The 13,680-nt window shown below is 44.5% G+C and overlaps 3 protein-coding genes across 4 annotated transcripts; all 3 read left to right on the top strand.

The window, feature by feature from the left end:
• Positions 1 to 117: 117 nt before the first annotated feature.
• Positions 118 to 13,484, top strand: LOC9661221 (flavonoid 3'-monooxygenase). The gene is made up of 3 exons (XM_024662679.1): positions 118 to 163; positions 11,988 to 12,746; positions 12,814 to 13,484. Exons 2-3 carry the CDS (start codon positions 12,486 to 12,488, stop codon positions 13,447 to 13,449), a joined length of 897 nt encoding a protein of 298 aa, XP_024518447.1. The 5' UTR covers positions 118 to 163; positions 11,988 to 12,485; the 3' UTR covers positions 13,450 to 13,484.
• On the top strand, positions 1,146 to 2,535 carry LOC9661828 (EEF1A lysine methyltransferase 4). The gene is made up of 9 exons (XM_024662680.1): positions 1,146 to 1,294; positions 1,357 to 1,524; positions 1,587 to 1,700; positions 1,765 to 1,833; positions 1,898 to 1,917; positions 1,978 to 2,030; positions 2,079 to 2,109; positions 2,164 to 2,245; positions 2,301 to 2,535. The coding sequence occupies exons 1-9, from the start codon at positions 1,171 to 1,173 to the stop codon at positions 2,465 to 2,467; spliced, it is 828 nt and encodes a 275-aa protein (XP_024518448.1). The 5' UTR covers positions 1,146 to 1,170; the 3' UTR covers positions 2,468 to 2,535.
• On the top strand, positions 4,016 to 5,736 carry LOC112341840. Of its 2 annotated transcripts, none has more exons than XM_024662677.1 (7): positions 4,016 to 4,165; positions 4,210 to 4,239; positions 4,319 to 4,442; positions 4,495 to 4,611; positions 4,680 to 4,775; positions 4,831 to 4,923; positions 4,976 to 5,736. In XM_024662677.1, the coding sequence occupies exons 1-7, from the start codon at positions 4,055 to 4,057 to the stop codon at positions 5,455 to 5,457; spliced, it is 1,053 nt and encodes a 350-aa protein (XP_024518445.1). In that variant the 5' UTR covers positions 4,016 to 4,054; the 3' UTR covers positions 5,458 to 5,736. The 2 variants fall into 2 exon arrangements, with proteins under 2 accessions (XP_024518445.1, XP_024518446.1); XM_024662678.1 differs by having other exon boundaries at positions 4,046 to 4,165; positions 4,683 to 4,775.
• Positions 13,485 to 13,680: the final 196 nt, after the last annotated feature.

The following is a 13,680-nucleotide window of genomic DNA, read 5'->3' as shown; positions in this document are numbered from 1 at the left end:
TCGTATAGTGTCAAAGCTGCGAGGGAAAGCTTTGATTGGCGAACACACTAAAAGCTCTAGGAAGTTTCGACTCCCAGGATCATGGGAATCACTCTAGCACCGCGGCGATCATCATCAAGTCACTGCTCGCAAGGAGATCGTCCAGACTCCCGCCCGGTCCAATCTCCTTCCCAGTGGTGGGATCTTTGCTCTGGACCGGGGCCCGAGTGGAAGTTCATGCGCAAGATCTGCGCCACGAACCTCTTCCATGGACGCCATCCCGGTGCAGCGATCCCGTGAACTTGCCGACCCTCTTCGCCAGATACCCGTCGGGGTCCCTGTGCCTGAAGGAGTGCCCCGAGCTGGTGGCGACGATCAACAACCTGGCCGGGCAGGCGATCAACCTTAACATTGGCGAGCTCATCCCGTCGTTCGACTGCATGGGCGTCTACGCCAAGATGAGGGGCGAGATGATAAGGCGCTGCTCGACGATCAAGTCCGGGAGCACCAGGAGCGCAAGAAGGCGGAGGGCGATGGGTTTGTCTGCCGCGACTTTGTGGACGTTCTCATCTCCCTGGACGAGAGCGACAAGCTCTCGGACCAAGAGATCATCGGCCTCCTGATCACCATCCTTCTCGATCCTCTTCTCTGCGATGTGACGATCCATCGAACTTTCTTCCAGGATATGGTGGGTGCCGGATTCAAAACCTCCATGAAGTCGATCGAGTGGTACATGTCCGAAGTCCACAAACACGATCTCAAAACCTTCCATTCCCACCAGGCGGTGCCGCTGGAAACAACATCCTCCCCGTGGAGCTCGGCGATGGCCATGCCACCACAATCCCCGCCAAATGCAATCTCTGGGCGGCGAACGATCCAAAGCACTGGACAAGCCCCACGAATTCCAGCCCCGGCGATTCCTCCAACATCTCGCCCGGGGGCACTTCCAGATCATCCCATTCTCCGCCGGAGGAGGATGTGAGCCGGTTATGGCCTCGCCATGCGCCTCGTCTTCCTCCTCGCCAGCCTGCTACACGGATTCATCTGGACCGAGATCTCGGAAAAGCCCATCGCACTGGAGGAATCGATCGGAACCATTTCGTGCCAATGAACCTCATCGTCGGAGCGCAAGAACCCTAATCTGGCAAAGGTTCTGGTATATCAAAGGGGTTTATCTAGGGTTTGAGCCAAATGCTCTCGGCGCGCATTGCTTACTGCGGCAGCGTCGAGGCGAGGGTGCGATCGCGAATCCATGTCCGGTGCTTTGCGAAGATCAGCTCCTCGGTGCCTCCATTCTCGGCGGTGAAATTCCCTGGTAAGAAATTCTCGAAATATTTGGAGCTTGTAGCTACCCCGCCTTCTTCCTTGCTCCTTCAGCGCCAGAGCCCGGCGGCTATGGCGAGATATCCTACTGGGACAAGCGCTACGCGGAGCAACCCGATGCTACGCTCGATTGGTTCTCGGATTACTCCAGATTCGAGCCGATTGTCCGTAAGCACATCCCCAAATCTTCCCGGGTTTTGATGGCTGGGTGTGGCAATTCAGGTACCAAGATCTCAGTGAGCGATGCCATAGAAAAGAATACTAATTCCAGTGATGTAAAACAGCAATGTCTAACGATATGGTGGAAGATGGCTACCAGGAAATCGTCAACACCGATCTATCTTCGGTGGTGATTGACAACTTCAAAGCTAGATATGCTCACGTTCCTCAGCTATCTTGTATCCTTGGGCTTGGTGATGTTACTTCTTTGCACCAGCCATATCTTCCTTGACGAAACTTAAGACGTGGCAATAGATTCACGGGACATGAGTGCGTTTCAAGACTGTTCCTTTGACGCGATCATTGACAAAGGTAACAAAGTTATAGTTTACTCTCCAGAGTCTCCTCTTACATTTTCTTTCTCTTTGTTTTTCAGGCCTGGCCGACGCCATGCTAGTAAGTGTTTGTGTCACCAAGAATATCCTTGTCTAATGCAATTTGCGTTCCTTCTTTCAGTGTGGAGTTGATCCGGCCGAAGGCGTTCTAGAAATGCTAAGAGAGACTTACAGGTTTTGTGTGTACTACTACTGATTTAGTTCATGCTCTCTCTCTTGCAGGATTTTGAGACCACAAGGAGTGTTTATGCTGGTAAGAAGAAAGAAAACTTCTATAGTTCCTGATCTATAACCATTCTCACTGCAGATCACATACGGCCACCCTGAAATACGAATGCCGGCGTTGCTGGAACCAGGATTGAAATGGTCCATCCTTCTATACGCCTTGGGTATGTTTTGAGCTCTAAACGGGATAAGCTCACTCTCTGTGTATTTTCTTCTCAGCCAAGCCCGGCACTGAGAAAGCCGTAATGGAAACTATTGAGGGAGTAACTCCAGATTCACTGCCCATTGACGAGCGCAACTGGTCTCTCGGCTTGGAAGATTTTGGGGGTGACAAAGGAATGACCTTTGTCTACGTATGCTCAAAACCTAATGAAGCAGATAAGTAATATATTTAACAAACTTTACTAGCTAAAGTATTTATCTAACCACATTTATAACTAATTACCTTTTCCCACACGACTATATAACAGCGAAAATGCTTGTGAGGGTTTATCACTTTCCACCCTCTCCAAAAGGGATCAAGCAAGACCAATCGATCATGGGAGTTCCTGGGTTTTTAGCTTGGCTCGTATCCAAGCATCCTCGTTGCGTGAGGGACGCGATTGATGGTGCCAAGAACAATCTTCTTTGCTACGACACCACCAACTTGTATGTCGACCTCAACGCTGTCATCTGCGTCCTGAGAGCGACGATTGCCCGGCTACTTTCGCCACCTTTTACCAAGAGTTCCTCGACTCGCTCCACAAGCTCGTCACCATGGTGGCTCCGACCAAGCTCGTCTTCCTAGCCCTGGATGGAAGGCCTCTCATCCCCAAGCTCTTCAGCAAGCTCTTCAAGAAGCCGTGTCACAACAATCGCGATGCTTCTCCCTCCTCCTTGTCCTCCTCGGAGGATGAACTCGATTCCACCAAAGGTCAGACAGGTGATCTCATCCCAAGCAATCGAAAGGCCAAGATGGCAATGCTCCACCATGGAACGCCTTTCATGAACGGGCTGGAGAGTGAACTGCGAACGATTTGTGGCAAGCCGCCGGATGATGCTGTCAAGTTCATATGATCATCGCCGGAGGCGATCAATGACTAGCTCGAGGCTCCAGTGGATCGTTTCCACGTCCGAGGAGGACGGGGAGGGCGAGCTCAAGATCTTCAACCACATACGAGCTCTGGCGTTCAACGCCCACGACTTCCACTGCGTGGTTGGACGCGACGCCGACTTGATCATGCTGGCTCTCGCTAGCCCGCTCTCCAGGAAGATTAACATCGTCCGCCAGATGCCGAAGGACGGAGTGATGATTTACAAGCTCATCAGCATCGAGACGCTCATGCGTGATTTCGAGGTGCAGATGGAAGAGCCGTGCTCTGTGCGGCTGCGGTCCACCATGAGGGATCTCGTGTTCCTGTGCTTCCTTCTGGGGAACGATTTCCTGCCTGGCCTGGAGGCGCTCACAATCCGAAACAATGGCATCAACAAGCTCCAGCAAACGTACATGGAGGTTTTCAGTGAGGCAAGGGAGTTTATAATCAACTGTGATGGGCATGTCAACATGAGAGCATTGGAGTGATTTCTCTTGCATCTGCCGAGGCAATTGGAGACATCGGAGAACTTAAAATTTAGTGTTGACACGGCCGTGACAATGTGGTCATCGTATCTCAACATTCTAAGCTAGTGCGCAGATTACTATTTCAATGGAGTGGTGTTGGACGGGTCCTATTACTCGTGGAATAATGCTCTAGCCATGGAAGATTCGTCAACTTCATGGGCACACTTCCACGTACTGTTGGCGGCACGGTAACACTCCGGAGCAGTCTTAACTTAAGGCCTCAGTGGTTGAAATCGTGTTAATTATACTTTGGTTAAAAATTAAAAGGTACCGTAAAGGGTCACCTAAACCTTACTAGCCATTTTCTTAACTAGGTTAAGATTTGGGTATTTGCTTGTTTCTAGCGAGCGCTCTCTCTCTCTTTCTTTCCAAGATGTTGTTTGAGCTATTACAGATAGCGGAAATCGTGCTTGCCTTCAACTTTGTATGCAGTGAATGGAATGTCAAGGACGAGCTCCCAAGCGATTTAGATGCTCTAATTGAGGTGCGTTTTGGGGCTTCTTCTCAATCTCTCATTCCTGCTTTTAGGCTCAGGAAATCGAAGCTGCACAGGAAAAGGTATGGCTAGCGTTTCTCCTTTTCCTCTCTCATTTTCCCCTTCCTTTTTCCTTTATTGTTGATGCTCTCTTTGGTACAGCACGGTTCATCCCTCGGACAGCTTTGCAGCGTCGAAGCGCCCAAGCGGCAGCAAATCCTACGCTCTGACGGTGAAAAGGTGGTGGAGCTACAGGAGTTCGCCCGGAAGCCCGAGCTGGGTCAAGGTTTCCAAGGTCTCGTCGCTTGTTTTCCGCTAACTCTTTTTCTTGTAAGCAGGGTTGTTATACCCGGAGTTCGATGATCATAACACAGTGCTTGGAAACAAGAGGAAGGCGCCGCCGGCGGTCTGTGATCATCCGCCTCTCGATCGCGGCAAACTTACTCTCCCTAACGGTAAGCTTATTTCGTGATTTCGGTGTGGTCGGCTCACTAAACTGGGGAGTTGGACGATCGTGGTGCAGTAGAGCTGCTTGGAAATAAGAGGAAGGCACCGGCGGCGGTGGATCATGACTGTGATCATCCGCCTCTTGATCACCGCAAACTTACTCTCCCTGACAGTAAGATTGTTTCGTGATTTCTATGGGATCGGCTAACTCTTTTCCTTGTAAACAGGGCTAGAGATTGGTGGTCGTGGTAGGAAGGCACCGGTGAATCATTACTGTGATCATCCGCCTCTCGATCACCGCAAACTTACTCTCCCTGACAGTAAGTTTGTTTCGTGATTTCTGTGGAATCGGCTGACTCGTTTCCTTGACAGGGCTATTCTACCCGCTGCCTGGAAACAAGAGGAAGGCGCCGGCGGCGGTGGATCATTACTGTGACCATCCGCCTCTCAAACGCCGCAAACTTGTTAACACGGTGGCGGACTCTCCTCTCAGCGAGAACTGGATGATAATGATGGAAGTGGTCAAGCGTCATCCACCTGAGACGAAGCAGGTCTTTAACTTCGCCAACATCTATCATGGCATGAGCCCGGCGCTGGCTCACTACGACTGCCTGGCGGATCCTGCGCCGGAAGGGGCTGCTCGGCCGGGCCGAGGACAGCATGCCTTTCGAGCCGGGCGTGGGCGATGCTCCTGGCGGCGTGCCAGACTCAATCGACTCTCTACAGGTGCAAGGCTCTGGCGACGAAGCCTCACAACACCAAGAGATCGGGTGTCCAGAAGGACAGGCTCAACGTCTCGGACAAGCTCAACTCGATCTAGCGTCAGGTCGGGCGGTGGACCCACGAGATCATGACGGCTTATGCGACCAGGCTAAACATTGAGCTGATCATCGAGTGTAGGTGCAGAAGTACCACAGGCCGTGCTGCTGAGGCACGCTGCCAGTCAAGAACCTCAAGTCTGCCACCACAATATCAACGTCAGGTTGAGTTCCACCACATCGAGAAGGACGTGCGTACGGTAGCGAAGCCCTCTTGATTGCTTGGTCTCTCCTCCAACTCACATACTAGGAACTCTTTAGATGGTGATTGACAATTGAAACTATACTTGAATATTCTTTATTTATGATATAAATTTATCTAAACATAGAGATTACTTTAACACTTTAAAATGTTAATTCTTATAATTAATTAATTCCTTCATAAATTTAAATTTATATTGAGAGATATAAGAATAGGTATATTTATTGGTTTAGGGTTTAAACCCTTGTTTATATACAAGAATGGATAGATTAAATTCAGTCCTAAATAGATGGTTTATATGCTATAATATTACTTAAGTAAAGTATTATATATATATATATATATATATATATATATATATATATAATTAGGTGGAACATCTAGAGCTTCTATTAGGTGATTATAGATTACTATAAGAATCTGAAACTTCTATAAAACCACCAACCTAGTTGCTAATAAGTATGACTAAAAAAAATTCAAAGCTATAACATAAGCATTAATCAACTATAGATTCCCAATGAAACAATTTCAACTCTATGTGCAACTACTAAATATTCAAACCAACTTTGAAGCCATAACTTCAAACCAAAACAAAAGATTTTGAGAGCCATTATAATCTATAAAACATCATTGTAGTAAACAATACATCTCATCTTTAAGTTTATTTATTAATAATTTTCTAAGACCACTGTTAACTCAGACTTATGACTATTCTCCTTATCTAGCACAACATATAGAAAGTTGAACTCACTTTATTTATTTTCTATATCCTCTTTATCCCCTCCTTTAAAGAAAAAACACTTTTAAAGTATCAACTTTATTCAAATTTATTGCATTAATCCTCGCGTTACCATTTATGTTCAGCCTTACTTCAATATCACATGTATTCAACCTCACTAAATTGATATTTTGTTCAAACTTACTATGTTTGTCTTTATTCCATAATCCATGTTGTTCATCCTCGCACCACTACAATATCTATTTGTCCCCATTTCATCATTGAGGCCAAACTCCTGTCTAGGAATTTTTAGCTACTATTAAAACAAAAATGATGAAAGAAAAACAAATGTGCTTAAAACATAGAAAATAGAAGGTTTTTTGTTATAAATTACTTTAGCCACTACAATATAAACAAAAGATTCACACTCCTCAATATTGTAGCGTATATGATTATGGGATAAGATTTGGATATACTGTCATTGTGGATCTTTGGAACCTTGGGGGATAAATGGGGATAAAATAGCCATTAAAGGCTCTCTCATTAAGCAATTGCTTCTTTTCCAGTTGGCTTAAGGGGAGAGAGATAAGGTGTGCTACAGTTGGTATCGGAGCAAATGGCACGGGTTCAACTCCTATTAATTAGTGGCTACTTAAAAATATAATATACCCTTGAGCAACGTATATTCTTACCCTTAAATTTAAAATCGTACGTATTGGGCATCCATGCATACGTTCTTCCTCTTGTGTGGAGTATCCACCGTGGGACTGTGATACGGGTGGATGACTAGTTGCATCACATCATAGAATAGCTGGTCTACACAATGGAAGGATTGGTAGTTTCAGTGCGGAAATGGAGGTGCTGGTTCCCCTTGGCTCAATAGGGGTTGTTAGTTAATAGTCAATGAGGACATTGACATCTCTGAAGGGGCCTTGGCTCAGTAGGGGTTGTAATGAGGACATTGACATCTCTGAAGGGGGGGTGTGGTCTACACAATGGAAGGATTGGTAGATTCAGTGCGGAAATGAAGGTGTTGGTTCCCCTTGACTCAGTAGGGGTTGTTAGTCAATAGTCAATGAGGACATTGACATTTCTGAAGAGGCCTTGGCTCAGTAGGGGTTGTTAGTCAATAGTCAATGAGGACATTGACATCTTTGAAGGGGGGGTGTGGTCTATACAATGGAAGGATTGGTAGATTCAGTGTGGAAATGGAGGTGTCGGTTCCCCTTGGCTCAGTAGGGGTTCAGTGCGGAAATGAAGGTGTTGGTTCCCCTTGACTCAGTAGGGGTTGTTAGTCAATAGTCAATGAGGACATTGACATTTCTGAAGAGGCCTTGGCTCAGTAGGGGTTGTTAGTCAATAGTCAATGAGGACATTGACATCTTTGAAGGGGGGGTGTGGTCTATACAATGGAAGGATTAGTAGATTCAGTGTGGAAATGGAGGTGTCGGTTCCCCTTGGCTCAGTAGGGGTTGTTAGTCAATAGTCAATGAGGACATTGACATCTCTGAAGGGGGGGTGTGGTCTACACAATGGAAGGATTGGTAGATTCAGTCTAAAAATGGAGGTGTTGGTTCCCCTTGGCTCAGTAGGGGTTGTTAGTTAATAGTCAATGAGGACATTGACATCTATGAAGGGGGGGTGTGGTCTACACAATGGAAGGATTGGTGTGGTCTACACAATGGAAGGATTGGTAGATTCAATCCAGAAATGGAGGTGCTGGTTCCCCTTGGCTCAGTAGGGGTTGTTAGTTAATAGTCAATGGGGACATTGACATCTCTGAAGGGGGGGTGTGACATTGACATCTCTGAAGGGGGGGGTGTGGTTTACACAATGGAAGGATTGGTAGATTCAGTGCGGAAATGGAGGTGTTAGTTCCCCTTGGCTCAGTAGGGGTTGTTAGTCAATAGTCAATAAAGACATTGACATCTCTGAAAGAGGGGTTTGATCATGGGATGAGATTTTATACTGTCACTGTGCATCCTTGAAACCTTGAGGGATAAATGGGGATAAAATAGCCACTAAGGGCTCTCTCATCAAGCAATTGCCCCTTCTCATCAATTACCCCTTTTCCAATTGGTTTAAGGGGAGAGAGATAAGGTGCACTACAAATATACAACTCAACACTTGAGATAAAAGAATTAATAGAAAATTTACTTTTAAGAGAACATAAACTTTTTAACAACAACGATAAAACAAAGGCTTTTAACAACACTCACAATTGGGGACATACACTCAATTTGAAACTCAAGCCAAAATGACTCCTTAGAATAGAGAATACTCAACACTAGAATTGATCAAAGACTCCGTCAAATAAACAAAAGCAAGATTATCAACTTTTTGCATATGTTTAACATCTAAATTAGTATGAGGAGGATAGAAAACACTCAACTCAACATTAAATTGAGAATGAGAATTATAAAAATCATAAATGATTAATGTGTCATGAGAAGGAAATATTGAAAATAAGGAAGAAACACTAAAAATATAAAAAGTTGGATCAAGTTAAAAAATGGTTGGGAAAGAGTAAAAAGTAAAAAGAAAAGAATAGATAGATTGATATCTACCTTATGAAATCTCTAATTCATCTCTAAAACTATCTTTATAATCATCAAATTCCTCATCACAATCTGAAATATATTTAACCTTGTAAACATTATATTCCTATAAATTCAATAATCAAACATTCTTCAAGAACTGAATTATATTATCCATACCATAGTTTGCCAATCAATATCACAATCATGGTTCATATATTACCTTAGTAAAGATGAAATGTGTACATTTCTCTACTTTTTTTGGTACATTTTATTAAAGGATATTATTCATCCTATCAGTCAATGTGCAGTATCGGAAGAGGCTAAGAAGGTGAATTATTATATAAAAGAAGGGAGTAGTAATTCTAAATTTATGCTTTAAATGAGCACCTTTATACTACTATTATAAAGATGATTAGATCATTTACAACAGCAATAGCCTAATGTGAGAATGAGAATGAGGCCCAGTAGATGTCACTCAACACCAAAGATGCCTAATAAAAAAACAAGAGAAGATTATCTAAGTGATGAAATTAGTTCATCATTTGGCTCTACCTTTTAACATTATCAAATCTAAAGTTAAGGAATTTAAAAATTTTTTACAGAAGAAGATATTCTTGTAAACTCAATCAATGCTTGAAATTTTCTTTTGGGGATAGCACAAGAGGTAGAGGAGAAGCTATATGCTGAGAAAGAGGAGCCTATAATTTTCCATCATGATTGATAAGAGTACTGATAAAGCATTGGAGAAACACTTCTACCTAGAAACTAGAGGTCAGCTAGTTTGCAAGTTTATAAGGCTTTTCTTTATTGAAGGAAGAATGGCGGAGGCAATTGTTTTTACTCCAGAAGCTCTCTTCTTACAACTTGAGCTAGATTTGAAAAAGCTTGACTCTAATAAAGCCACAGGATAAAGCCTCATCCCTAATTGGATGTAGAACAAGTGTGGTACAATATTTGAAGGAGGAGCATCGTAAGATCCTTGGTGTTCATTGTGTTGTTTATAGGCTTGCTGCAACAGATGGTTCAACTTTTATTTGTAATGCTTTTTATGAGATTGATGCTGTTATTGCATGAAGTATATTGGTTATTTCATAATCAAGTTATATAATATTTGGTTCAATCTATACCAACTTTATTAGAGCAACAGCAAGAACTAGAGAAAGTAAAATATAAGATGTTAACAATATCTCAAGTACTTAATGTCTTTGTCATGGTATGGTAGATCTAATTTTTCATTCATTTATTGGCATACATGTTTTTAGAGTTGAACAAATTTAGCCTTCTAGTATGAAAAGAATGTCACCAACTACTCTAAGCTTAGAGATTAATTGGAGAGGTTATATTTAGATCTATTTTTGGAGGTAATTCTCCGAAGTAAAGAAGGTTCATTATCATTCATCAACATGAGTGGTGTGATCAAGATATACAACCCCAAATCTGTACATATACTTCCTTCTCAAGTAGGAATTAATTTAAATGTTAGTATAATGGGAGTAGAGTTAGGTTCTTCTGATGATTCAATCTTTAAAGAGAGGATGTACATGCAAGTTACCATAGAGATATCAATTCCCTCAACAGTATAAAGCGAATTAATCCATACTCCTACTTTACAAGGGACTTTGAAGGTTAATAAGTTACAAAAAGATGCTGGCTCAAAAGTCTTCTGTACAAAATCAACTTTAACTCATCAAAGTTTGTCACAATGAAGTGGAAGACTTCATCAACTTCCTCTCCAAAGCTTGTTCAACATGAGTATTTGTAGCAATGAGCAAATCTAGTGAAATATATTTCTAGGTAATGAATTCTTTACTACTTTTTTATTCTAACTCAAATATTAGTAGAGGTTTAATGAAATTGTGATAAGTCATTCTAGCCAACACTGCTGCATGCAAAAGAGGTTTCTCATTCCTGTACAATTTAAAAACAGATATGAGAGCTTGATTATATTTACTCTACTCATTAATGATAGTAAATCTTAATAGCTCATTAAGCAAACCAAAAATATTCATCCAATCTACTGTTTTAGGATGTAAGGTGGTAGTGGATATACCTAGAATATGCTTCAATATTCTAGGATATTCTACAATCTAACGATTTAGATTAATATTGTATTTATAATTTATAAAACTTCCTAAATACTTTCTAGTATATTCTATTTTATTCTAGCTGATATAAGAGTAATCTTATGGTTATACATGTTTACAATTATAAACTTCCATTTGATCAATTAGATTAGTAAATAAGAATAACATTACTATTAAAAAAACCAAACATTGCTGCATGCAATGAGTAGCAAATTATTCAAATTTAGAGAGATTTAGAAATTAAAAGTTTAAGTGATATTGAAAACATCATTTTATGCAGCAATTCTTAGTTTGCTTAATAGTAGTGTCATTCCTATTTATTAATCGAATTAATCAAATGGAAGTTTATAATTTATAAATACAAGATTAATCTTATTAGATATCAAGATGAATAAATGAATAATAACTGTTAGATGGTAAAATATTTTAAAATATTCAAAAATATTCTAATAGAACTAATTTATCTTGTCAAATGAAAACTTGTTAGTAAAAGAAAGGTAGAGGGTCTGGTGAAGTTTCTGCCTGCTCCATGATGTTATCTCAGAGCATTGAGCATATACAGCAGCGAGGTCAATTTTCCAGACAACAATCCAGAGGCGCCCACAGCCGCGAGCAAGGCACTGTGTGGCGGTGTGTGGCAAGGGCATCGAGCAAGAGGCTATGGAGATTGCAAAGAAGCTGTAGAGATACATTTTTTTACAAGCGGAGGAAGATTGTGGAATCATTCCCATCACGAGCCACAGATACTTGTGGAAGGATATTTTCGTGGGCATGAAATTAGTGGAGTAAATATTTTCCTGAATAGATATTGACAATGATTCCTCTCAAAGTCAAAAGTTACGTATAGTTACGTAAAATCAAAGCTGCAACAGTTTGTATAGAAGTGATTCATTGAGCGAGGAAGTTTCGACTCCCAGGCTCATGGGAATCACTATAGCGATCCTCGTGTGCTTGCTCGCGACCGCGGCGATCATCAAGTCACTGCTCGCAAGGAGATCGTCCAGACTCCCGCCCGGTCCAATCTCCTTCCCGGTGGTGGGATCTTTGCTCTCGCTCCGCCAGCCCCTCCACCGCCACTTCGCGCGCCTGGCCGATCGCTACGGCCCCATCGTCTTCCTCAAGATCGGCATGGTTCCATACGTTATCGCCAACACCGCTCGCGCCGCCGAGTTCTTCCTCAAGATCCACGACGCCGAGTTCGCCAATCGCCCCCAGTCGGAGGAGTTCTTCCGGATCTTCAGCTTCGGCTGGAGCGACCTGGCCTTCCGCTCACCGGGGCCCGAGTGGAAGCTCATGCGCAAGATCTGCGCCACGAACCTCTTCAGCAACGCTATGCTCGCCACCAGCGCCCCCTACCGCCGATCGCAGCTCCAGTCCGCCATGGACGCCATCCTCGATCGATCACGGGGCGGCGAGCCCGTGAACTTGCGGACCCTCCTCGCCCGATACACGTCGGGGTCGCTGTGCCTGACGCTCTTCAGCGAGGAGTGTCTCTCCCGGTGGTGGAGACGATCAACAACATGGCCGGGCAGGCGATCAACCTCAACATCGGCGAGATCATCCCGTCGCTCGACTGGATGGATCTCCACGGCGTCTACGCCACGATGAGGGGCGAGATCATGCCCCGGATCAAGGCGCTGCTCGACGATCAAGTCCGGGAGCACCAGGAGCGCAAGAAGGCGGCAGGCGATGGGTTTGTCTGCCGCGACTTTGTGGATGTTCTCATCTCCCTGGACGAGAGTGACAAGCTCTCGGACCAAGAGATCATCGGCCTCCTGTGTGTAAGTGATCACCATCCTTCTCGATCCTCTTCTCTGCGATGTGACGATCGATCGAACTTTCTTCCAGGATATGGTGGGTGCCGGATTCAAAACCTCCATGGAGTCGATCGAGTGGTGCATGGCAGAAGTGATCAGTAAACCCGAGATCATGCGCAAGGCCCAAGAAGAATTGGATCAAATCATCGGGAGGGAGCGCGCGGTGGAAGAACACGATCTCCAAAACCTTCCATTCATCCAGGCGATCCTCAAGGAGGCCCTCCGCCTCCACCCGGCGGTGCCGCTGGGAATGCCCCACTACAACCTCCGCCCCGTGGAGCTCGGCGATGGCCATGGCACCATAATCCCCGCCAAATGCAAACTCCTCGTCAATCTCTGGGCGGCGAACCGCGATCCAGCGCACTGGACAAGCCCCCACGAATTCCAGCCCGAGCGATTCCTGGGGACCAACATCTCGCCCGGGGGGCAGCACTTCCAAATCATCCCATTCTCCGCCGGGAGGAGGATGTGCGCCGGCTATGGCCTTGCCATGCGCTCCCTCTTCTTCCTCCTCGCCAGCCTGCTACACGGATTCATCTGGAGCGAGATCTCGGACAATCCCATCGCACTGGAGGAATCGATCGGAACCATTTCGTGCCCACCTGCGAAGGACCTGATCGTCGCGGCGTCGCCCAGGATCGAGGAGCGAATTCTCGCTCAGTACTAAGAACCCTAATCTGGCAAGAGAATATTCTAGCAAAAGCAATGTGTTTGTAATGGATATTCTAAGGGGTTTATCGAGGGTTTGATCCAAATGCTCTCGAATCAATGTCCAGTGCTCTGCGAAGATCAGCTCCTCGGTGCCTCCATTCTCAGCGGTGAGATTTCCTGGAGAAATTCTCGAATTATTTGGAGCTTGTAGCCACCCCCGCCTTCTTCCTTGCTCCTCCAGCGCCAG

This window comes from Selaginella moellendorffii, unplaced genomic scaffold (assembly GCF_000143415.4).
Source record: "Selaginella moellendorffii unplaced genomic scaffold, v1.0 SELMOscaffold_91, whole genome shotgun sequence".
Taxonomy (NCBI): domain Eukaryota; kingdom Viridiplantae; phylum Streptophyta; class Lycopodiopsida; order Selaginellales; family Selaginellaceae; genus Selaginella; species Selaginella moellendorffii.
The sequence above is the reverse complement of the archived record's forward strand: the minus strand, read 5'-3'. Positions and strand labels throughout refer to the sequence as shown.